General features: G+C 35.1%; 3 protein-coding genes and 1 long non-coding RNA gene across 4 annotated transcripts; 3 read left to right on the top strand and 1 right to left on the bottom strand.

Annotated features, from left to right (window-relative positions):
* The first annotated feature begins 1,168 nt into the window (after window positions 1–1,168).
* LOC121252760 (enolase) lies at window positions 1,169–6,172 on the top strand. The gene is made up of 17 exons (XM_041152554.1): window positions 1,169–1,337; window positions 1,492–1,555; window positions 2,327–2,391; window positions 2,702–2,749; window positions 2,851–2,937; window positions 3,021–3,101; window positions 3,193–3,294; window positions 3,379–3,459; window positions 3,548–3,622; window positions 3,941–4,003; window positions 4,125–4,205; window positions 4,388–4,582; window positions 4,664–4,714; window positions 4,969–5,057; window positions 5,180–5,231; window positions 5,561–5,617; window positions 5,839–6,172. The coding sequence occupies exons 1-17, from the start codon at window positions 1,272–1,274 to the stop codon at window positions 5,917–5,919; spliced, it is 1,338 nt and encodes a 445-aa protein (XP_041008488.1). The 5' UTR covers window positions 1,169–1,271; the 3' UTR covers window positions 5,920–6,172.
* A 947-nt stretch (window positions 6,173–7,119) lies between these two features.
* LOC121252758 (peptidyl-prolyl cis-trans isomerase FKBP53) lies at window positions 7,120–13,292 on the bottom strand. The gene is made up of 11 exons (XM_041152553.1): window positions 13,071–13,292; window positions 12,785–12,859; window positions 11,962–12,197; window positions 11,729–11,868; window positions 9,978–10,329; window positions 9,434–9,625; window positions 8,595–8,853; window positions 7,943–8,030; window positions 7,821–7,862; window positions 7,672–7,720; window positions 7,120–7,444 (listed from the first exon to the last, which is right to left on the bottom strand). Exons 1-11 carry the CDS (start codon window positions 13,080–13,082, stop codon window positions 7,366–7,368), a joined length of 1,524 nt encoding a protein of 507 aa, XP_041008487.1. The 5' UTR covers window positions 13,083–13,292; the 3' UTR covers window positions 7,120–7,365.
* Window positions 13,293–17,987: 4,695 nt separating this feature from the next.
* On the top strand, window positions 17,988–20,730 carry LOC121252756. Its single transcript, XM_041152552.1, is given in 2 exon segments — window positions 17,988–19,983; window positions 19,986–20,730. Coding segments are annotated over 2 exon segments (2,343 nt in total). The 5' UTR covers window positions 17,988–18,317; the 3' UTR covers window positions 20,663–20,730.
* A 3,746-nt stretch (window positions 20,731–24,476) lies between these two features.
* LOC121252757 lies at window positions 24,477–25,784 on the top strand. The gene is made up of 2 exons (XR_005938273.1): window positions 24,477–25,255; window positions 25,349–25,784. It is a non-coding gene; the product is annotated as an uncharacterized LOC121252757 (long non-coding RNA).
* The last annotated feature ends 580 nt before the right edge of the window (window positions 25,785–26,364 follow it).

The raw sequence follows: 26,364 nt of genomic DNA, 5'->3' as shown, positions 1-26,364 counted from the left end.
CGTAAATTAATGTAAGAGAATTTGTATTGAAAAATGGATATAATATATCATATAAAATTATGTCATTTTATAAATTTAATTTTATAAATTTTTTCTAAAAAATATTTTGTAGCGTACAACTTACATTTAATAAAAATTATGGTATTCATGAATCATTGTTAAGTTTATTTAGACTTTATTTAGATGTCGAGATGATTTAGATGATTTGTAAATAATAATAAATAAATAATAATAATAAATTATTTATAAATAATAATAATAATATAAAATTACTTAACTCATCAAACACAATCTAAGTTACGTTTAGATGTTGAAGTGAGTTGAATTGAGATGATAAAATATTGTTAAAATATTATTTTTAATATTATTATTATTTTAAAATTTTAAAAAAATTAAATTATTTATTATATTTTATATTAAAATATAAAAAAATTATAATGATAAATTGAGAGGAATTATAATTTCAAACGAAAACTTAATAACCTCTTAACCCTGCTCTCTCTCAATTATAACAAAAATATTTTTAAAGAATTATAAAAAATATCTTGGTCAATTACATTGATTACCTTATTTGGCCCCCTGCAGTTTCCTTTTCAAAAGTCGGTACAGCCGTACTGCTGGTCCGCTGGCTCTGAGTCTCTGTCGGATTTGGATTGAAAATTCAACTTAATTTATTTTATTTTATTATTATAATTTTTTAAAAATTTTTATATAAAATATAATAAATAATATTTTATTAAATTCATTTAAAATCAACTTTAACTCTTTTAAAATGTAAACTTTTTTTTTTAAATATTAATCTGTATTTAGATGTTAAATTGAGTTGAATTGAATTAAAATAATAAAATATTATTTTTTAATATTATTATTATTATTTTAAAATTTAAAAAAAATAAATTATTTATTATGTTTTATATTAAAATTTAAAAAAATTATAATAATAAATTAAAATAAATTAAGAAGATTTTAACTTCCAATCCTATTTACCGCATATTCTGAGATTATTCTTTTCGCCTGTGGATTCACTCAAATTTCACTTCAGCCTCTCTCGTGATGCCCAAGGGAAAAAAAAAAACAAGCAATCGCAGCCACCCACGTAGTATGTTACTTTTCCCCGATCAACGGTGGAAACTATAAATCCGTGGTTGAAAACCATGTGCTCTACACGACTATATACACGTATGACCGTCGGCTTCGAGTCCCAGAACCAACTGAAAGTCTGAAACAAGAGTTTTTTGAGTGTTAACAGAAACCCCTTGCGAATCGGAAACATGGCTACGATCAAGCTTGTTAAAGCCCGTCAGATCTTCGACAGCCGTGGAAATCCAACCGTCGAAGTGAGTTTTCCTTCAATCCGTCTGATCTCTTTTCTTCTATCATAACTATATTATTTATCATGATGTTTACTGCGTTGTTTGTTTGCTGAGAAAACGCGAAGAGAAGAAAGGAAATTTACGATGAGTGTTTTTAATGCTTTCGTCTGAATTTCAGGTTGATATTATTCTTTCTGATGATAGCCTGGCTAGAGCTGCTGTGCCAAGTGGTGCTTCTACAGGTGAACGTTTATTCTTCTATTCCATTTTCTTGTTTTATATTTCTTACTTTTAGTTATTTCTCATTTATCGTGAATTTCGTTCGTCACTTTTCATTATTTTAATGTGTGTGGGCGGATGGTTGGATGGATGGATGCAATACGTATGTCTCTGTATACGGAATATTTTCGTATCTATATGTATATCTGCTGTGTAAGTATGCTTATGTATTTAGTAGTGTTCCTTCATGATTTTTTTACCTTTTTTTTCTTGTTGATCTTTCAGTCATGCACATATATTTAGGTCTATTTTTATTATTTTTCGCCATGCCTGCCTTGTGAGGGGTCAGTGTTTAAGATTTTTCAATTTTAAATTCATTTCGAGTATTTCGTTTCTTGTTTTTTGGTTATTTGACTTCGTCTTACTGTTTGTATTTGACTGGTTTTTTGGATGTTAATTTAGATGCCGTTTAGATGGTGAGATAAGAGATGAAGGTTGAAGGTTGAATAAAATATTGTTAGAATATTATTTTTTAATATTATTATTGTTTTGGAATTTGAGAAAGTTAAATTGTTTATCATATTGTATGTGAAATTTTGAAAAAGTTATAATGATTAGGTGAAACACTTTCACTAGGCCTATTTTTTTTCTTACCCGATCTTACAGTTCTGCACATATATTTATATATGTGTATTCGTATGCATGTACTGTTGTGCTTGTGCTTCTTGTCTATCTTGGTTGGTATGCTAAAAAACCAGTGCTTACCCATACATGACTTGATTTATTGTCAAAAGGTGTCTACGAAGCCCTGGAGTTGAGGGATGGGGGATCAGACTACCTTGGTAAAGGTGTCCTCAAGGTATTCGATTACTTTTTATGATCTCTGAATTCATTTTAAACTCTTTCATATTAACTGCAATCCTATTTATTGTTGTGTGATGAATCATCATTGCCGCAATCTTATCTTTCAAAGCCAGTGGCGTAAGCTTTCTATTGCTTTGATTTTAATGGCAGAACCTATAATCATGGTGTTTGTGTGTTTTCCAATTGGATGTTGTGCATGGTGGGAGTGTCTTTGTAGTTTGGTCTCATCAAGCGTCTTTATTGCTTTCTTGCCCCTTTATTTTGGAGTGAAACTGATATTGATGATTTGATTTCTTGATGGTTAGGCTGTGGAGAATGTGAATAAAATCATTGGACCTGCCTTGATAGGGAAGGTATGATAGTTATTGTGTTTTGTGAGATATTACTATTATGTCTTTGGAGTTCAGAAAAGTGTTATTGATGCCCCTACACCTGGTATTTTGGTTTTATGCAGGACCCAACAGAGCAGGCTAAAATCGACAACTTTATGGTACAAGAGCTTGATGGAACCGTTAACGAATGGGGTTGGTGCAAGCAAAAGGTATTTTGAGCTTTATTCAGTGGTTCCCCTAATGACGCTCATGAACCTCATGTTAATTTATGTTCTCTCTCTTGATTTTATAGCTTGGAGCGAATGCTATTTTGGCAGTTTCCCTTGCTGTTTGTAAAGCTGGTGCTTTGGTGAAGAAGATTCCCCTTTACCAGGTATATTTGTCTTTTAAGATTGACATTATGATTCCTGCTAATTTTAGCAGCATGCCTAGTGGTTCATTGTTGTTGTATTTTAACCTTGCAGCACATTGCCAATCTTGCTGGTAACAAGACCTTAGTGCTGCCCGTACCTGCTTTCAATGTTATCAATGGAGGTTCCCATGCAGGCAATAAACTGGCAATGCAGGTAATTTGATGATGGGGCATTTATATAATGAATGGTTAATGAAATTTAGTTAGTTGAAGTTTATACTGTTTATATTTTATGTAGGAATTTATGATTCTCCCTGTTGGGGCATCTTGTTTCAAGGAAGCCATGAAAATGGGTGTAGAGGTGTATCATCATCTAAAGGTGGCTGTTCTTTTTGGTTTCATGTCTTTAATAAGAAATTGGCATTGATTATAAGGCTTATCTTATTTCTACTTTTTTGCTTGTCCAGGCCGTAATTAAGAAGAAGTATGGGCAAGATGCCACCAATGTTGGCGATGAAGGTGGTTTTGCTCCTAACATTCAGGTCGGTATGGTCTGAGTATGCTTTTCGCCTATCAGGAAATTTTATAGAAAAGCAAGAAGTCAACTAACTGAACTTTTCTTTTTAACATGAAATTGCTCCTGTTTTCTTTTGTACCTTATGCCTTGATTGAAAACCAAATTAACAAGTCGGAAGGCTGACATGTAGCATAACTAATTTTTAAGTTTATTTGTAATATTTTTTATTTTTAAGTTTCTGGTATCACATCTAATGACAATTTTGCTTTGTCTCATTTATAGAAGATGTCAGAAAGCAAGTATTATGTGGATAAAAATAATGTCAGGATGTTTGGTTTTGCAGGAAAACAAAGAGGGTCTTGAACTGCTAAAGACTGCTATTGCTAAAGCTGGATATACTGGAAAGGTCGGTTCTTGGATCTTTTTCATTTTTTAATCAAATTTAGCCCTCTTACTTCTTCACCTCCTCTTGTAGCAATACTACTTTAACAATTTGGTGGCTATTTTTTTCTCTTTTTTCCTAACAGGTTGTGATTGGTATGGATGTTGCTGCATCTGAATTCTATGATAACAAGGATAAGACCTATGATTTAAATTTCAAGGAAGAGGTAATTACTTTATTTACATAATGTTACATCTTTTTTTTTTTTTTTTGCCTCGGATTCACATCATTTTGAATGATTTATATATCTGTTTTATATGTGTGATAAAAATAAGTTTGGTCGGGAGCATATCAATTCATGAGTTTGTTATCAACTAAGTTAGCTGAACAATTGAATGTCTGCTGTAGAACAATGACGGATCACAAAAAATATCAGGGGACAGCTTGAAGAATGTTTACAAGTCATTTGTGGCTGATTATCCAATTGTGTCCATTGAGGACCCATTTGATCAGGATGACTGGGAGCACTATGCAAAGCTTACCAGTGAAATTGGCGAGCAAGTGCAGATTGTTGGTGATGATCTTCTTGTCACAAACCCTAAGGTATAACAAGTATCAGTTATGTTAATTCAAATTTGGAAGAGCCGTCTTTTGGCCTGACTTTGTTAATTATTGTTGCTACAGCGTGTTGGAAAAGCAATTCAGGAGAAAGCCTGCAATGCCCTTTTGTTGAAGGTAGCATTCATTGTCTTTCTCATTAAAGGGGCATCTAAGGATTGCCTTGTAAATCTTAGACGATAATTGTTTGGTCTCTGCTTGTCTGTTTGTTTACTACTGCCATGGATTGCATGCACATAAAATTTCTGATAATTTGTTGATAGCCATTGGTTCACTACCACTGACTTACATCCGCACCCATATAAAAATTAAGTGGATGATCATGTGCCTGAAAGTAGAAGATTCTCAACCCCATGTTAATGATTGGTCAGGTGAATCAAATTGGTTCGGTAACTGAGAGTATTGAAGCTGTGAAAATGTCTAAACATGCTGGATGGGGTGTCATGGCAAGTCACCGAAGGTACACAGCATGCTCATTATGTTCCCATCTCCCACTCTCCCATAAGATGTTGGTAACTTGGGTTGTGACTAAAATTTACTTGTGCTATGGTGTTTCTGATTGGTTATCTTTGTTTAATATAGTGGTGAAACTGAGGATACCTTCATTGCGGACCTTTCAGTTGGGTTGGCAACGGTAAGTGTTATCCTACCACTTTTCTGTTGGGAGTTCTAAATTTCTTTGGGTGGAGGTTGGTTGTTTTTTGTTGTTTTTTGTTGTTCCCTGCAGTTGGAGAATTTGATATTTAGGTTTTGTTTGCGACAAAAGATTCCATTTTGTAAAGAACACCATTTATCTTGTGAATAATATTTACTTGTATTAAAAAAAATTATTGTGAATTATGGTTACAATATTAGGTGCTTAACGTCAAGGTTTTATTATTACATCCTATGTGGTCCAACAACTTTGTGTATGCCATTGCTTAAGCTGTGATATGATTTATCCTCATATCTCTTGCTAAACAGGGCCAGATCAAGACTGGGGCTCCTTGCAGATCAGAGCGCCTTGCTAAATACAACCAGGTAAACTTCTACTTTGGGATCTGCTTGCTGCTCCCTCTCTCTCTCTCCCTCAACTATCTGCTTGCTCATCGTTACACCTTATTCTCTAACAGTATGATGAGGCTCGGTAGTTCCAAATCATTGCTTTTTATCCATCTGCGTCTCTCAAGTGAACACAAGGACACAAAACACACAATGGTGATATTAAGGACAAAAGTTAACGATTGTTCTCTGATTTGCAGCTTCTCAGGATAGAGGAAGAGCTTGGATCTGCAGCTGTCTATGCTGGATCAAAGTTCAGAGCACCCGTGAAACCATACTGAAGTTGTTATCGATGTCATTCGGCAATTTCTCGACAACCTTCTAAGATCTTCGGTTTTATGATGTGTGGTTTTGCAGTTTTGTGGTCACTCAAGCAATCGGTACACGCATAGGAATATGACAGTGTGGTGAATTGAGAAATTTATAATAAGTGAACGTGCTACGGATTATGAATGTCTTGAGGCTATAGTAATTTTGAATGTATTTTGTTTGCCAAACCTCTTTTAATTATAAGTATGTAGTTTTGCTGCTTCATGATCGTAGCATTGTAGTTCGCTTTTCCCCATCTTTCTTTCTTTGCTACCTGAAATATTGTTTAAAAAAAAAAAAAACAATTCAGCCAGAAGTGAAATTTATGGCCCAAGTAATTGAAATAGGCTTTGCATAAAACTGGGCACTTGGAAGACTGCAACATTCAACAAACTTGATTGGCTTCTTTGCTTAATCATCGGATAATTGAACACGACACCCCGGCCTGCATGGTCAGCTCAAATTCTCAAAACTAGAAAACACGTTTTTCATGCTCCCCGCTCTCTCAAATGGCACTGGTTATTTGTTTTTTTAACAAACCAATGCTCATCTGATTTCGTTTCTCAAATTTTAATGCCATTATGGTATCACTTGGGATTCAACGTAATGGAGCACGCCACAGAATGTAACAGCAAAACAATGGAAACAACAGTCCTTAGCAATTGAGCATCAAGCATCCAGAAATATGACTAAAATCAAGGATAAAGAAGATGAAATATGTTTTTACTTTCAATAGTGGCTTTTTTTACAATGTCAAGGAGCTAATTCGTCTGACTAAAATCACATCCATCCTTAGTAATAACTAAATATTAATCCGTGTGGAATCGATTTGATTATTGAAACGCTAAAAGCTACTAATTATGACATAATAAAAAAAATAAAGCACACGATAAAAACAAGAATAATTATATCGTTCAATCTTAAAAGCTAGCTTCAATATCTCATCCAGTAGAATAACATTCCCTCCGAGTTCATGGCTTTCAGCTTGTTACAGCAATTAATTAAAACATTACTTCAAAGTTCTTGCTTCTAATTTAATTTCACGTATCCCGAAGTTCAAATCTACAGCCCATAGTCGACAACAATGCCCAATTTTGCATGCTAGTGCATACCAGAAACTATTTTTCTCCAGCCTCAAGAGTTATAAATTGCCAAACCCTAGCACATCGTAGTTAGGAAATATGAACTTTCATAACTCACTATAAGTAACTAAATTCTTCAAAACACCTGAAATTTCACAAAATTTTTTTCTCAAACAGTTCCCCATTTGAGAGCCGATGGATCCAAAATTTACAATCCTGGACAAAGTTTTTAATTTTTCTCAAAGACCCAATCATTTATGATGAAACACTTCTTCACATCTTTTTGCAGCAAGCGAAAACCTCCAAAAACTGATGGAAAACATGAAAGCGGTGGGATCAACGAACATCGACCAACTCTACATCAAACACGAGCCATGAATTTTGCGGTATCTTCCCAGCTCGTTCAGATCCATAGCTGCATAAGAAGATTTGAGTATCAATATCTCTTGATTTGGCTGCCCAAAGCTTTGTAGAGGGAAAACCATTTATTGGACACAGAAACAAGAGGGCAAGGGGACGTGAACTAACACTTATCATACCTTCAATGAGTGAGAGAATGCCAAAAAAAAGCTATAGATGCTACAGTGCCAAACTCGACAAGAAAATAGGACGTTAAAATGGAAAGCAAAAGATATTGCATACCCCATGGATGGTGGAATTGTGAGTCTTCTTTTGTCCCCAATACGCATGCCTGAGGATTCAGTATACGCAAGAATATGTAACAACAGCTTAGCAAAGGATACCAAATGTACAGATTAGTAGAATCAAGTCTTAAGTCTTCAGAAAATTACCATTAACCCCAACATCCCACCCCTTTATAACTTGTCCTATACCTGCAAGACCAAGAGAAGATAATTTTAACACAGATAACAAATTGGGTACCTGTCATTTGTGATATAAAGTAATGCATTACCTAGGCGGAACTTAAAGGGTGCCCTTCCCACATTCGAATCAAAAATTTTTCCATTATTTTTTAGCTTGCCAATATAATGGACACTGACCTGAAATCAAATCATAGCATCCTGTTACTCAAATGAAAATAATAGTACATTTGACATCAACAAAAATAAGCAAATAAATCTAGGTTTTTCTATATGACTCAAAGGTGCTTATTATAAAAATATCTGATTGTTATCCTTTAGGCAACACTTTTATCCAGGAACTGCATAAAATCTTAAATATTCACTTGATGCTGTCATAAATCTTGACATGGACAAATTTCAGAGACATGGTCATGATACAGCAGCCGGAAAGACACCAAAATGCAACAAGCCAAACTACAACATGTAATTTATTGGTGTTTAGAGAATCATATGTTACTGATTGGGTCCAAACAATAGAAGACTCCAAGCCCCATCAAGCTATAGGCCTAGAGAGCAATGTAACTCCATCTAAGAATCTTTCTTTTAAAGATCTTACCTCGTTGAACATTGGGAAAGATACAAAAGTCTGAAAACAAGGCAACACAGAACATCTTTTACAATATCATCTGTTGCGTGTGAAAAGCTAACGTCCAAGGAAATGGGTCATTTGACCATTTAAAAAGTTGACAAACAAAGAGCAACCTGTTTTCCAGGCGAAGCTCTTTTGCCATCTGGTTTGCCCATTGCTAGCTCCTCGATAACCAACCCATTTGAAAATGTTCTCACTTGAGATGACTTGTCTTTGCCTTGCGTTTCATCTAACTCCTGATTTCCCACTGCTGAAATTGTTTGATCCACATTAGTTTTCCCTTCACTCTCCTGAGTTTTCTTCTTCTTTTTCTTTTTTTTCTTCTCTGCTGAACTTTTTCCAGGAACAAGGTCCACATCAAGGTCAGGGCCCCTGTGCATGTAGACAGCAAAACATCAAAATACATAACATGTTGATAATGGCATAGTGGACAGAGGGAGAGTGAGAGACTAATTACAAATTAAAAGTAAAGCCATTACGGATGTGGGTGTTGTTCACAATCTTTTAATTGATCTAGTAGAGGTAGGGATATGTATATATATAATTAAATCAGACCTCCTAGGTGAAAAGGCTTCATCAGTGGGCCATGCAGCATACAATATCTCATAAGTTAAAATATTTCCTATTCATAATCTATCATTATAAAAAAGGAATCAGATGTGGTTGGAAATGGATTCATATAGCCAACCCCATATAGTAGAAGTACTGAGGCCCTGTTTTGGACAGCTAGGTTGATGTACGTTAAAAAAAATAATAATATATAAAATTTTTTTTTAAAAAAAAAAAAAAAGTGAACTGCAGAAATTCAGTGAAATTCCATACATAATGGGGGGTTGAGGAACTGAGCTGTCCAACTCAAGAAAAAACAAAAAACAGAGCATAGATACACTAATGCTAAACAATATTGAACTGCATGAACTTTACTAGTCTAAACAATGAGAAATCTCCTCACTTCTCATTTGACAGCTTCTGATCATGGTCATTCCCAACGGGAGAAACTTGGTCCAGGTTGGGGCTCCTCTTCAACTCCTCCGGCCGCTTTTCATTGTCAACAGGAATATTCATCTCAGTGTCCTTACCAGATAAAAGAGCATTTCCCTCTTTAGCCTGTTCTTTCCCCTTCTTCTTGTTTTTCCTCTTTTGCCTAACATTAATTTCAGGAATGGCTTAGCATATGGATGCACCAATAAAATATTTCATAAGCTTCCTAGCTCAAAGGACATTTAGCAAAAGAGAAACAGTTTTTTTTTTTTTTTTGATAGGTAAAAATACTTGACCCATATAAAAGAGAAACAGTTTAAGTTACATTACTGTGAACAACGTAATTAAGGATCAATACCCATGCATCAAGGCTGGAATTTTTTTGTTATAATTATCAGGTTTGAAAAACTAGCAGAAGTCCCAACTGAAATGACAAAATAGACATACTCGCACACACATACAATATAAATTGTTAGCAAGTATCAATGATAATAGAAAATGGGTGGATCCATCACCTTTCTGGATGATCATCTTGGTCATTGCTTTCAACCTTTCTTTTTAAGCCAGCAGCATGATCACCATCATTTGCTTTCGTCTTCTTCTTGGTTTTCTCGGTTATTTTCTTTTCTGTAATCTCAGCTTCTGTCTCGGGCTTCTGAATATTAGCATTGCTTTTATGTGCGGCAGAAACTGGAAAACCATCATCATCTTCACTTTCCAAAACAGGTACAACACCACTCTTGACAATAATTTGTTGTTGAGATTCTCTATGGTTCTCGGAGTCACTTGATTGATTCTTCATTTTTCGTTTTAGCTGACCATTTCCATTTGTAGGCTTTTCATTGTCCACTATTTCCTCAATTACAACTACAATAAAAATAAAAAATGACAAAAAAGGAAGAAACGAAATCAGAGACGACAAATATGCACATTATATAACATATTGACAAAAATAAGCTTGCAGCATGCCTTGCATAAAGAAGAATTAACACCAAATTTATAAGGCAAAAGTACATGACCAAAAAAGTAGTTCAAATCTACAACACTAACGAAAAGAAAATCATTATAATATCAGCTAAGCCTAAGAACACATGATATTCGATGGAGATGCATGTTGGGTCAGGTCGGCTATTTTCAAAACCAAAACCACAATTAGTTCCAAAGACCGAACCAACACCAAATCAAGAACTTCTAGAAACTGAACCAATCAGAATCAAAACCAAACAATACAATGAAAAGTTACATGCATGTACACATTACATTGGACTCGGCGAATACATCCTAAATTATAAATCAGAAGGTATTAGCCTCCTTCAAATGAAAAAGGGCTAGACTTTACTTGATCAAAGGAAGACAGCACAATATGCAGCAGTGAAACAACAGCAGATGGGGACTTTAATAATAAAAAAGGAAGGGGCACTTCTCTACTTTTTTCCAATGTTCAACTTCCATTCCATTCAATATTCATTCATTGTCTTGGAAAGAGTTACTAATAATTATAATAACAACATGCTAATAAAGTTGTACTCAGTATCAACAATGCCATCCAAGCTTCATGGTCTTGGGCCTTATGTTCTCAGGATCAACTTTCCATATACCTTAAAACCAATTAAGGTTTCTGTATAGTGACCTTCTGACCCAACACGATAACCTTACATCATAATTTAGCAACTCTTTTCTGTTCACCTCTTTTGAGTTGTTAAGAGATAACATTTGAACCGTAGATGTATTACAAAGATATCCAAAACCTTCAACTGAAAATAATCATCTTTTATTTCTTGGCCCACATACGAAAACATTTTTAGAGAAGTTTCTCCATCAAATATTCAAGAAATGAATTTTTTTGACAAATTCTGAAACCACTCTTTTTTTCAAAAAAACTTCCCATCAATTTGATGCTTCCCCTTAAATGAAAACCAAATCTTTTTAGTTAGGCACAAGTGAGACTATACTATTTTTTTATCAGTAAGTGAGGTATAATATTTATATGAAACATATCAAATGTTACATAGAACAGTAGTAAGTGAGTAGAGTCTGTGCTTTGTGGGCACCAGAAAGCACAGCAAAAAGCTTCTCAGCCACCCTATTGCACACAAGATGAGTGTATACAGTACACGTAACCAACTGGTATCAGCAATAGTACTATGAGCAAGTAGATCCCAAAAGTATCAAGAAAAGGAGAGAGAGAGAGAGAGAAGAAAAAACATTGAATCTTCAAATTTTATGTTGCTCAAAGTTAGAGAAGTCTTCCAAAATTTCAAGCTACCTCCACTATTTGGCATATGTGAAGGTGAGTACATCTCAAGATCACTGTCGTCAATGAAGTCTTCATCATAGTCATCTTCAGAATCAAAGTCAGATGAATCCTCTGTCTGTGTTTCACCAATATCCTCCCCAGAAGAATCACTTCAGGAGGTAGTAAGGGAAATATAAAATAATACTGAAACAAGATCTATCCAACCAATTAAAGGGGGGTAGAGGAACTAATCAAAAGGATACGATTCATAGTGATCTTGAATGGCATATCCATCATCAGCCTCAAAATAACCAGAGAGATGAATGCTACGGGGGCCAATCACCGAGAAGGCAAATAAATCATCATTATCAAATTCAAGATTTAGAGGGCACGACTCATTCTTATCCGGTAACAAAGAACACAAGAAAACTGGATTCTTATGTCCTACAAAACACTGAATTATGCACCTCTCTGTTGAAGAGCCGAGGCCTAATGTTGCCTGGATTAGCACACATCATATATTAACAGGAAAATTCACAAATATAAAATTAGAAAATAATATCTACAACCTTGGAGACTGGAGTCTCTTAACAACCAGTTCCATTAAATTTTTAAATCCCCAAGACCTATCAATTGTACCAAAACTTACATCATTGGCTCATATGCCATTCAAGTTCAAAACCCAATTTTCAAACTTCAAATAACCAATTCAGGCTAAGCATCAAACCCCCGGAAACGTATAGTTTATATACAAATGCGCAAACAAACTCTGTGAGCAAGGAATTATTTTCTATCAAAGAAGAAACAAGGAGATTGGTTCATTAATAATACTTTTCACCTTTTTGCATCTGCAATCAAAATTAACAGAAATGAGATAGTCTGTCTCGTATAACTTCAATCAAAGCCAAAAGTGTCCATTGAATCATGGTTGCAATACTTTTTTCTCTTTTTAAGAAATAGCTATATAATTTTACTTGTAAAAAAATAGACATAGAATTAATCTTGTCTAAATCTCAGTATCGAGTTTTGTAAAAGATTTCAAGAACTTGAAATAACTTTGGGTTGGATTTAGCTACGGAAACGGACCTGAGTTATGTGAAGCTTTCCTTGCACATTGTCCGAGTGGTAAGGGTACGGTTTGCCCGGTTTCACTTCAATTCCTGAGAAACAGAAAGATAAACACACAAAAAGATAAGTACATACAATGTATAACTTTAACTTTTAGACGCTCCCTTGATTTTCTCAGATATTTTTCCTGCGGTTTCTCAGATATCAAACATATACAAGGAAACAAAAATAAAACCAAGAAGAAGAAGAAGAGATTGAAGCAAATGACTAAAGGGAAGTAAAGGAAATCGACTCGGAAACTGACCCAGAAACCCATATTTTTCGGGTAAAATCGATTCAGTGAGGGAAATGTAGCTCGAAGGTTTATCTAAAACCCTAGAAGACGACCGTCGCTCTGGCTTTAAAACCCCTAAGCCGCAAGCTAGGGTTTCTACTTTCTAGTCACGGACAATGAACGTGAAATGAACGTGACCTTGGTAATGGCAGGAGACATGCCACTATAAAAGTTTCGTGCACCAGCCAATGCGGCCAGATTTTTAATGGCTTAATTTACCTATTTTGTATTGCATTTTTTTTACCTACAAAATCCGTTAAAAGCGGTTTGATCATTTTCATTTGGTATTGAGCCAAAACGAATTCAATTTTATTATTACAAGTTTTTTAAATTTTTATATAAAATATAATAAATAATTTAATTTTTTTAAATTTCAAAATAATAATAATGTTAAAAAAATAATATTTAATAATATTTTAATCAACTTTCAACTTTCATCTCAACTCATCTCAGTATCCAAACTTTCTAAGGCTAGATGACTTCTGGTTATTTAGGTCCCATTTGGTTTTATAGTCAACTAATTTCATCACATCTCATCTCAATATTTAAATCATTTTCTTAAATTTCAAACAAAACATAAAAAATAATTCAACTTTTTTAAATTTCAAAACAAAAATTATACTAAAAATTTATATTTTAACAATATTTTAATTTTATAATATTTTTATTCAGTTTTTTTATCTCTTATTTATCAAAATCTCATAAAATATATTAACTTAAATAATTTCACTACTATTTACAAACTATTTCACTAATATTAACAGATTTTTTATCACATCTATGTAACCAAACGAGATCTAATCTACTTTGGCTTAAGGCTAGATAAAGACATTGGGCAGAATCTGACTATTTAATTAAAGCAAAACATTGCAATGGTCTCTACGGATGTTCGGCATTGTGATTTTTGCCTAATGCTATGAATGTCAAAGTGAAAAAATTCAACTAAACGTAGGTAAAAGGTGAGAGTAACTATGACTTCCTTAAAATAATCAAATATCTCGTCATCTAATTAGTGACGCACATGAATAGATTAATGAGATTTCAAGTGTTCCTATTTATTATCCAACGAAAGCACAACCAAGGAAACAGGTCTGGCAGCTGGCAGAACTAGCCGGGAAAGAAGATCATGATATAGTAGATTTTCAAGTCAATAATGTATTTAATACATTAAAAAAAATAGACTTATATCGGTAAAATCCGATTTTGCATCTCTTAAATTTCGTAAAATGAAGCAAAAAAATCTGAAAAATCTCAACGTCTGAACTTTTTATATCTATATTTGATTTCTATTATTTGTGTCTTTGTTATTAATTTTTATTTTTGGTAAAATAATAGATCCAAGTAAGGAGAGGTTTGTATTCACAACTCATCTCAACTCATCTTTAAATCTAAATAACACCCTAAGTCTCACTGTTGGGCCGTTGGCCCAATATTGTCCAGACATGCAGGCCAGTCCTAGTCCAAGAAGAGTTGCTCTCATTTGCTGCAGACGGAATTTCCACGCCCATTTGTCATCCCATTTGCTAAGGTCCAGAAAACCATGGGACGGACCAGCCACAGAGTATGAAAAGGGCTAAGATTAATGTTTTTAATATAATTATTGTGAATATATAATATTATTATCATATAATATATTACGAAAAATTAAATGAATGGAAGTGCTTTTATTAACACGTTTTACACGTTCCAAGAGTATAATAATTTTTCTATTTTTTTTACCTTTTAAAAATTAAATATATATATTATTTACCTATTATTATTTAAGAAACACTATTTTACCTCTTACTTTGACTGCTTGACATTTTTTTTTTACTTAGGCTTCGTTTACTTCATAAACTCATCTCAATTCATCATTACAATTTTTTCAAATTTTAATACAAAATATAATAAACAATTCAATTTTTTTAAATCTAAAAATAATAATAATATTAAAAAATAATACTCTAATAATTTTTTATCATCTCAACTTAATTCAGTTCAACATTCAAATGCAGCCTTAATAATTAAGAAAGTAATTTTAAATGTTTTAATATGTTTTTTTTATTTTTTTAAAATATTTAAATATATTAAAAGAAAATATATATACTATCGGTATTTTGAGCGGGTTACTCTGACTGACAGAGTAGCCCGACTTTATTATTTACATCTATTGTACACGCCCCTTACCGTTTTAATTGGTTTTAAGACTCGAGTGGACAGACGTGATGGTAAGGGAATCAGCCGCAATGGTTGGTCCTTTATTTCCTTTCACATATTGAATAATGTGTTAAAACTTAAAAGTTAAAGAGTTAATAACGTAGAGCAAAAGATAATCAAGTTATTTTTTTATATTATAAAGTACATTCAGTGGTTGGATTCCACCATACCCACCTTGCAATAATAATGCTCACAATTGAAACATGTGTGTCAAATATAATGATAAGTTACTTCCTAATAATTGAGAAACCAAAAAATAAAAATTTATGGGCAGAGGAAGTTGCAATTTGTATTAAAAAAAAAAAAAAAAACCTATGAACTGATGTTGATTCATAGGATCTATTAGATCTACTTTACGATAAAATAACTTTATAATTTGATGTACCATATCAAGTCATATCAATTTATAAATTTTTTTTATATAATTTTTTTGTAGCTAAAGTATTTTTCAAAAATAAATTATTATTTTTTTCATGATTCATGTGGTCCATAACCAAATTCAGCTCGTAAGTTTTGGAACACCCAAAGAAGGAAGTTGTCTATGCTGCCATTGACCTTTTTTTTTTTTTTTTGGTTATTTTTATCAATCAAATAGAGTGGTCCAAACCTAATGAGTTCTCAAACATTGGAACAAAAAGAAGCATAAATACAAATGTTAATTCCCCATTCAAATCATGTTCTTCATCATTCAACCAAGTGGTCCATAAGTACCAGAGTAGTTCATGAATTTTAGAATCTAAAAATAAAATAAAGTTAGCTATAATTTCACCACACAAGCTTAAAATTTAGAAAAAAAATTCTCATCAACTACTATTCACTATCTCATTCTATGAAAAACACTCTCATACTCTGTGAAAAAAAAAATCACGTCATGTGTGAAATGTGTGATGTGAACAACTATTGATTTGTAACAAAACTCTAAAATTCAAGAGCATTTGTCGATTTCATTCATTCCTAAACAGTCTCTCTTGATAAAGCGAAGGGTAAGACCTTGTGAGGTGTAATTTACTGCTAGCCATCGACATTATACTTTAAGTAATTTTGCAATTTCCTCCGTCACCCGAACTTGCATACTTTTTGACATTTTTCCCGCCCACGTATCTACCAACTCTCTCTCTCTCTCTCTCTCTCTCTCAAGGTATGGTATTTTAAGTATTAATATATCATTAAAATAACTAAACATGGGTTTTTCCTAGTAATTAACTCAATCGATGCCAATTATAATACAAATATAATTATTGTTTACTCTTTTAATCACTCAAGAAGCTCCCCTACCATGATATGATATGGAATCTTGTCCATCATATCCCTCTAATGAACACGTTAAGACATAAAAAGTTGGATATGGGAAACTTTGGAAGTTGAGATGGTATCAAATGCCAACACCTATTCAATGCCCATATCATATGATAAAAACTGAATTTTGGTATGAATTGCATAATTATTTTTAGAAATATAAATGGGATTAGTGACTCGGCACCTTTCATGGCAAAGAATCAGACAACGATGTAATAATGTTATTTAGGTTGTTTTGAATGATTAAGAATGCAGCTTTTGTTTTAGTAAGGCCATATATTACATTTTCATTTCATTTTTATTATATTGTATTAATATAAAAAAAATATTTTTATAAGTTATTATTCACTATCTTATACTCCACACTGACTATATGAAAAATACTCTTACATTTTATGAAAAATATCTTCACACTTTATAAAAAAAAAATATCGACATGAGATGTAAAAATAAATAGTAACTAATGTATAGAATTCTCGTTAATATAATAGCGTAAGCAATCCGACTTCGATAAATGGATAAGGCGGGACTGTCTAAAGAGGGCCAGCAATCAAATATTTCCCATTTTTGGTTGAAGAAATATAGGATGATGGAGAAAGTTACCTTAAAATGGTTGGCGGACTTGTTACTGCTAACATATGTAATATGAAATGTCCAGCTCAAACCGTGATAGGTTTTGGGATGGAGTCAATACCAATCTATCCATAGAATAATTTATAATTGAAGCTTGAGATTCATTCGTTTGTATTGACAGCATTCTTTATACAATCATGTTTGGTTTCAACCAATTTTCAAATTTTTGTAAAAAATCTATAAATTTAAACTAAACATCTTTCAACATTTTTAAAAATTGCTATTTTAACTGTGCATCCAATCAATTACATGGATTTCAACAAGAAATAAAAAACACACACACCAATATTTTTTTACAAATTTCAAAACAAAATCTCAAAAAAATTATATTTAAATAACTTTTCAATTATTGCCATCCTTTTTTACAAATGTCAATACAAAACTTATTAAAAAAATCAAAATTTTCTATCTACCTTCACAAACTCAAATAAAAAACTCATATAGAAATTTAAAAAAAAAAATCTCGAAATTATCAACATTTTCTTCAAAATAAAAAGAAAAAAAACCCTGCAATATTTCGAATAATAAAGATTCTTTTATAATCTTGTGCTGGTAACCCGAGATATTATATTAAAGTAGTGATAGGCTAATCACACATTCATAACTTATAGACAACTTTAAATATAATAATATTTTTTATTATATTTAACACATCCAATTAAAAGTTAAAAGTCAAAATCAAATTTAAAATAATATTATTTTTTAACATAATTGTATACAAATTATGATTTAGCAGTAATTTATCATTTTCCATTATATTATATTATAGAGTAGCCGATAGCCTCCGTCACGCCTTTCTAACAGGTCGTCTCGGCCAACCTTCCATTGATCGCCTCCGTTTCTCCCCTTGCGTCGGGCGTGAGAACGCGCTTCGGTTAGACAATTCTACGAACAGTTGACACACTCTCTCACTCTATTCGCTGCCAGCAAGGCAATGCAACAACCACCTTCACCACCGTGAAACGCCACCCGCATCCACAAGTTCCACCCCTTAACTCCACCGCCCACAGTCAGTCCCTGCACTAACCCTCTCCTACCAAAACCCATCACTTTCACTCCTTCAATTCCCAACTCTTTCTTTTTTCTCGTCAGATGGCTTCTACAAGCTCAACGCCCATCGTCCCTTCCACTCTTGCTCTACCCGAGGACATGGCCGCCAGGGCCTTGAACAAACGCTATGAAGGCCTCGTTACCGTGCGAACTAAGGCCATCAAGGGGAAAGGAGCCTGGTACTGGACCCACTTAGAGCCTATTCTCCTTCGCAACCCGGACACGAACCTCCCCAAAGCCGTCAAACTTAAGTGCTCCTTGTGCGATGCTGTTTTCTCCGCCTCCAATCCCTCCAGAACAGCCTCGGAGCACTTGAAGAAGGGCGCTTGCCCTAATTACAGCTCCGTTTCCCGACCCAGCAGCGGTTCTCTCTCGCCTTTACCGATATCCTCGGTGCCGTCGCCGTTACCGTCTTTACACAATCACAGAAAGCGAAGCTCTCAAATGGTTACTCATCCTTTGCATTCATGCCCTTCTTCTTCGTACCAAGCTAGTTCTTTACCTTGGGTCGAGTCTTCGCGGTTCTATCACAACCAAAACCACGACGGATCGCATTTCTCGCCACGCCAGAACACGGTTGGCACGGCGCGTAATTTGGAGCTGAATCAGCACCATTTGGTCCTGTCGGGTGGGAAAGAGGATTTGGGTGCATTGGCATTGTTGGAAGATAGTGTGAAAAGGCTCAAGAGTCCTAAAGGGTCATCTGGTCCTGCTTTGAGCAAGGACCAGATTGATTCCGCACTTCAATTGCTCGCAGAATGGTTCTACGAGTCATGTGGGTCTGTCTCAGTTTCGAGCCTCGAGCACCCCAAGTTTAGAGCGTTTCTAAACCAGGTGGGTTTGCCTGGGTTATTGCGGCGCGAGCTCACGGGTGCTCGGCTTGATGCTAAGTTCGATGAGGTGAAGACTAAGTCGGATGCTAGAATAAGAGACGCTATGTTTCTTCAGGTTGCTAGTGATGGATGGAAGGGAAAGAGTTGTTGTGGGTTTACTTGTGATGGAGAGAATTTGATTAAATTTACGGTTAATCTTCCGAATGGGACAAGTGATTTTCAAAAGGTGGTGTTCACAGGAGGAAGGGTGTCAGCGAAGTATGCAGAGGAGGTTTTATGGGAAGCGGTAACTGGTGTGTGTGGGAGTGGTGTGCAGAGATGTGTAGGGATAGTTGCAGATAAGTACAAGGCCAAGGCATTGAGGAACTTGGAGATTCAGAATCATTGGATGATAAATCTCTCTTGTCAGCTTCAGGGATTTGTAAGTTTGATCAAGGATTTTAACAAAGAACTTCCACTTTTCAGGACTGTCACCGAGAATTGCATAAAAGTTGCAAATTTCGTAAATAATACTTCTCAAATTAGGAATAGTTTCCTCAAGTACAAGATGCAGGAACTTGAGTATGCTGGGTTGCTGCGAGTTCCTTCGCCAAAATGTGATACTTCCAAGAATTTTGGACCGGTTTATGCGATGTTGGAAGATATACTAAGCTGTGCCCAGGTGCTCCAAATGGTTGTACTGGATGAAACGTATAAGGTGGCATGTGTGGAGGATTCAATTGCAAGAGAGGTTGCTGGGCTGATTCAAACCGGGGGGTTTTGGAATGAGTTGGAGGCAGTATTTTCGCTTGTCAAGCTGATCAGAGAGATGGTTCAGGAGATTGCAGCTGACAGGCCATTAATTGGGCAATGCCTACCTCTTTGGGAGGAGTTGAGGGGAGAGTGAAGGACTGGTGTGCTAAATTCAACATTACCGAGGGACCCGTCGAAAAAATAGCTGAAAAGCGATTCAGAAAAAACTACCACCCAGCATGGTCGGCTGCATTTATACTGGACCCCCTTTACTTGATGAGGGACACGAGTGGAAAATACCTTCCACCATTCAAGTGTTTGACGCATGAGCAGGAGAAGGATGTCGATAAGCTCATAACCAGGCTGGTTTCCAGGGAAGAAGCTCATGTTGCATTGATGGAGCTCATGAAATGGAGGTCAGAAGGGCTCGACCCTCTTTATGCTCAGGCCGTTCAGGTAAAACAGCGAGATCCTGTTACTGGAAAGATGAAAATTGCAAACCCACAGAGCAGTAGACTTGTGTGGGAAACTTGCTTAAGTGAGTTTAAGTGTCTGGGTAAGGTTGCAGTGAGGGTCCTCTTCCTCCATGCAACGTCTTTCGCGTTCAAGTGTAGTTGGTCTTCCATGAAATGGGTTTGGGTCCAAAGACACCCAAGGGTAGGCCTGGAAAGGGCTCAAAAAATGATATATGTTGCATCTCAAGCAAAGCTTGAAAGACGGGATTTTTCGAATGAGGAAGAAAAGGATGCAGAGCTGTTTGCAGTGGTAGGCAGTGATGGTGATGTGCTCAACGAGGTCTTTTTCGATGCATCCTCAGTGTAATTTTCTTTCTTTTCACTCCTGTAGAATATTGATACTGTAGGACTTATAGAAATTCTTTGCAGAGCTCCTGTTTTTGTTTTTTTCTTTTAATTACTCGTAGTAGAAGATTTTTGGAGAGTTATTGATGGGAGGTAAGGATAACGGGAAGGAGTTGAAGTTTGAAAGTTGTATTACTTGGACTCGCATAGTTGTGTGATTTGAAAGAATCATAAATTTCCTGCCCAGACTTGACTTGGGGTTCTTGTTTTTTTTTTATTTTGTGTGTGTGTGTGTGTGGGGGGGGGGGGGGGGGGGGGGGGGGGGGGGGGGGGGGGGGGGGGGGGGGGGGGGGGGGGGGGGGGGGGGGGGGGTTTCCTTAAAGATGGTCTAACAGGAACGATGTTGTAATTTCTAATATGGTATATATTACCTTTTTTTCTATTAAGTTTTGTTCATCAAATTCAAACGCTAGGCTTTATTAGTTTTTCAAAAAAAAGAAAAAGGCTTTATTAGTTTTTTTTTCCTTTCTTCTGAATTATAAGAACCAGCCATAGTAATATTTTCAAGAAAAACTTGTGGCTTTTTATTCTCTTCATTGTATATGCAGAATCTATCTTCGTTCTGATGATTTTACATGTGAACAAGTCCTCTTTTCTAACAGATAATTTGTAGGACACTTCCAATTGGCATGGCATCTAGGATACTTGAGGACATGACACATTTTCATCAGTGTTTCACCTTCACCATAGGAAACCATTATGATAGTGTACTGTATACAGAATCCTGAGCGTGTTACACATATTGTCAACAAACACACATGCGCGCGCGCACACATATTAGGCCCTGGATCAAGTGGTAAAGGATGGGGTTTGATAAAGTTAGTTCTGGAGTCCAAATCTTGTCGATAAAAAAGGTAAAAAGAAAATAAACAAGTAAAATTTAGTTACCATTTTACTTATAAAAAAAAATTAGTTACTATTTCACGATTATTATCTGATCAATGGTTCTATTGGATGCAAGAAAAAACACTTACTGTAAACAAATAGACGTGCTTAATATTGTGTAAACGCACATCCGACATATGTATGGCCATGGGCTGATGACTAGAATTTTCAGAGTTGCTATGTAGATTGCCCTAACTATGTTAAATGTTTAATTATCAATTATTTTTCAAGTCTCCATGACTATCAACGTAAAAAATTATGCTGAGATCCCCCCCTTCCAGGTCCATCACCAGGGAAATGAAAACCAAGATTTGTTTGGTTGTTAGCACTAAACATGGTTTCAAGCTGTCTTACATAATTGAATCCGTTACATGCAGGGTGTCCAACTCCCAAAGGGGGAAAAACATAAAGTCAATTAACAGCCTAGAATAGGAGCAACCTTCTAGAATAGATTACCCATGGTGCAGAAATAAGGCAGACTAGAGTTGTTAGACCCATCTTGATTGGCATGAATCCTGATATAGTAACCATGCTTTCCATGCTAAAGGCCCTTCATTTTACTGGTCTACCAATGAAAAACAGAATAAATTATCTGAGTTTAGGCTTCTTATCACACTTTTGTTAATCTGAGTAAATCAAAGATGAAAAGTCCAACCATTTCGCCGCAGGTGCTGCCCGTCATATTCAACCTTCTTTGGTCCTAAACCGATTATTATTATTATTATTATTATTATTATTATTTTCTGTTTTTATCGTCCTAGTGCTACTTATATGCTGTTGTAATGTTTATTAAGATGACTAAAGAATAAAGGTTATATTGTTTTCCCTGACTGCCGGCAATAGAGCTTTGATTTTCTCCACCATTAGTTTCAGAAATTGTTTGTGGAAAGATGGGTGATCTATATTTTGTTATTTTTCCATGTTAAAAGAACACTTCAAAATGAAAGGCTGAATGGAATTGAAGGCATAGTCTCGATAAAAAAAACCGAACTCTAATGTTTAACACTTCATTTTACAAAGAAAATTGACATTTCAAACATGTTCTGCATCATTACATTCTCAGACCTATCTGCACCAATTTGATAACGCTAATGTGAATAGGTAGGTATGAATTCCAACTTCACCATCCAACACGCTTGACCAAAACTAGTTATTCCATGGCTTCACTTTTTAGATCTTTAGGATGCTGTTCTTTCTCGTCAGGGTGCAGCCTAGTGGTGAAAAGGTGGGTTTAGGATGAGCGATTACTTGATACACAATTCTAGTGGTTGAGGTTGTGTAGTCAGGTCTTACTCCCCATGGTTGGGTCTAAAGAACTGAATTGGCCAGGCTCCGTGTCATAAACAGCAATTGGAAACATTTCAAAGTAAATCTCCTTTATCAGTTCTTAACAGTTTGTAAACACTTATAGTCAACCTATGTAGGCCTTCAAATTTTTTGAAAATGATTGAACATAATTTTGGAGCATCGGTTATGAGAATGCAACATTGGAACAAAGACAGGGCTTTCAACACTGTGGGAACCTTGCCAAAATCTTTTATATACGTCCCTCAATAAACCTCTGGAAGAATTTGTTCGTCACTTATGGACTTTTTACTGATAGAAACAGGTGACACAGTCACACAGGTATAGACTTGGACTGCAGTAGCCGTTATAGAGTTTGGTTGAACATAGAGCATATTGAGTTAGCTGGTTAAAAGGAATTGCACAAGGACAGAAAAAAAAAGTAGCATTGGTTTTGAGTTTTTCTAAATATCTTTTTCTGCAGGGCTGGATTTGCTTGAACTGGTTGGGGAATGGCAAACCGGAGTTGATCACTACGATGGTCAACCTTGTAAGAACTCAAGAGTGAATTGTTGTAGCAAAGGAATCGCTTCTGATTGATTTATCTTGGCCATAGCTTCTGCTATCTTTTTTTAAAGTTGGAAAGCGCCACCAGAAGGGTGGAGGTCAATCCCAGTGATCGTGTCATAGTCGAAGAAAAGTGAGCTACAGAGGAGCCTTTCTTGATTTGCTAATAGATTTTTTTATTATAATTGGGCTCTTCTTTTCCATGATCCTCTTTCCTTAGTTATATATTTATATATTTGTATGTATATATAATGTGTGTATATATGTATGTATGTTTTTTTCGGTTTTATTACATCTCTTGAGTTTACTTATCTTTCAGCATTCCATTTTTACATGATGTTTTCATGTTAAGTCAAGTCATTTTTAAAAGTTCTGATCTCAACATTGAAAATTGAAGTTCTGCAGAGTAATCTGTTTGGCTTGCCATGATTACTAAATTCTTGAGCAAAGTGGAAGCAAGGAGAGCTGTCAGTATGAGGAGGCACATAAGATGGCTGAAAAGGATATTGCAACAAACTTGAATTTTGGATGTACATTTTGGTGAATATTTTTCACTAAAAGCCAGCAGGTTGGTGATTCTAGAGGTGTTGATATTATTTGCTTGGAGTTGTCATGTACCTTTGTGCAGTGATGCGGTGCTCTTAGCATATGGCATTGCACTCTATATCTCACACCTTTGGATGGTTATCTCAGTAGAATTTTTCAATAAACCCTGTCCTACCTTATCTTATTATTGGAACCCCATCAAAGCGTTTGGACTCTCTTTCTCTCTCTCTCATGTTTTGTGCTTTAAATTTTTCCATGCACATTGAGCAGTAAAAGGTGAAATTTACGAAGTGGGTGTTGAGTAAAAGGTGAAGTAACAGTTTCTCTTCCTCACCTTTTTAATGGCTAGGCGAAGCAGTAGTAGAGTAGAGTGAGTGTATTTGCTTTTTCTACTCAAATCGGTGAAGAGACAATGGATCCTGTCGGCAAGGTTGAGCAATGCTGACGACTGCTTACCAACTAGAAATAAAAGCTCTTTCACTCGTATGGTATGCCTTCATTGTTCACTCCACTCATGTTCTTGTTAGAGTGGAAGGAGATATAATGATTAGTATAGGACAAGACTCTCTTTCTACAAGAATCTTTACCCTTTTAGTGGTCCTTCATAATGAGCTTTCCTTATATCATCTCTCTTTTCCTTTCCACTTATACATTCTTGATTGTTTTTAAATCTGATACCCATCCATGTAATGTAGATGATATTGAAATCGATTGGCAGTATTCACGGCTTGTGACCTTTCTTTATGTGCTTCATGGCTCGCTATTATGAAATAATGAAGCCCATCTTTTCCTTCCTTTATGTCACATTGTGTCCATTATGCATTTGTATACCAATTATGAGATTCTAGTTAGAATGAAAATAATATTATATATTAACATGATAAAGATTTGATAGGAATACAATAGCAACAATGAAACATAATCTTGCATGAAAATATTATCGCTTGATATTTAAGCTGTCTTACGTGGTATATTTTGGTCAATAATAAAAAGGAAAGAGAAGAAAAGGAAAGAACTGAAAATTCTATTTAAGATTAAATATTCTTCTAATTTAAGCAGTTTCTTGAGGTTGATTTTTGAGTTTTGGGTTGAATCTTTTACAGGCTTTGTAAAATATCCAAGGCATTGTACCTTGGGGGGGAAAAAAGCCCAGTCTCTGAAATATAAAATCTCGTCCTTGCAGGTGAAAATGAGTTGAGACATGCTTCTCCATTTTTCCCTGGGGCTTCCAGGATGGTCTTCTGCTCTTCGCTGTTCAAAATGGTGTCCTATGGTGAGGCTTGCATCCGTGGCTAGCATGTTGTTAAACGGCTTTTTATTTTTATTTTTTATTTTTATCTCATTACCTGTATTACTTTATATTTAGGTATTGAAGGTCCCAAACAAAGTCTGGAAATTTGCCGCTATAGAGCAACTCCCTGAGAGACTCAAAAGTTCTTCATGGTTAGACTGTGCACCCATAAGAGTCTAGCATGTTCTCAAAGATTTCCTATCTTATTAATAGTACCAGGCAATAATGAACTTTAATGATTGTAAATGAGGTCGTACTGGCAATAAAGATCAGAAACCTTTGAGAACATCCCAACTCAGATGGATGCAAAGTTCCACCAAATGATTTTATTACGCCACGAGTTGAACCATGAAGAGCTCAGATCTCGCCTGTCATGGATTAACTTTATTTTGTCATGGATTACTACATTTTATTTGTTATGGTATAAAGGAGAGAACCTGGATGGGACCAAATATGACATGTGCAATAAAAAAATCTAATATCTGTTTAATGAACAAGAGATTCTTGAAAATTTGTTTCACCTTATGATACAACCTGAGGAAGGGAATACTTCCCAACATCGTCGTGATATGGAAGCCTATCAGGCTTGAGCAAAGAATGATCGGTGTGCGCGCTTTATCATTCTTAATTAATTTTCAGCTACTAGTTGATGTCATTTCATAGGTAATTTTCAGTTGATTTTACATATCTTGAGTAATTGGACAGTTCTCAAACTCTCAAATAAGATTATTGTGCATGTTGCTAAGCATGGTAAAGTGCGCTCACCGATCTTTCTTTGCCCAAGCCTGCTAGGCTTCCATATCACGACGATCTTGGGAAGTATTCCCTTCTTCAGGTTATATCATAAGGCAAGATAGATTTTCATGGATCTCTTGTTCATTAAGCAGATATTGGATTTTTCTATACCACATGTCATATTGGATTAACTTTATTTTGTCATGGATTACTACCATTATGCCATGTTTGTCCGAGAGAGATTACTACATTTTATTTTTTCATGGATTAGCTTTAAATTAAGAGGTTTATACCTTTTATGATCGAATTTGATTCTACTAAGGTCTCATATATACTTGATCGAGAAGAAATGTTCT

The sequence above is a fragment of the Juglans microcarpa x Juglans regia genome, chromosome 2S (assembly GCF_004785595.1).
Source record: "Juglans microcarpa x Juglans regia isolate MS1-56 chromosome 2S, Jm3101_v1.0, whole genome shotgun sequence".
Taxonomy (NCBI): domain Eukaryota; kingdom Viridiplantae; phylum Streptophyta; class Magnoliopsida; order Fagales; family Juglandaceae; genus Juglans; species Juglans microcarpa x Juglans regia.
The sequence above is the reverse complement of the archived record's forward strand: the minus strand, read 5'-3'. Positions and strand labels throughout refer to the sequence as shown.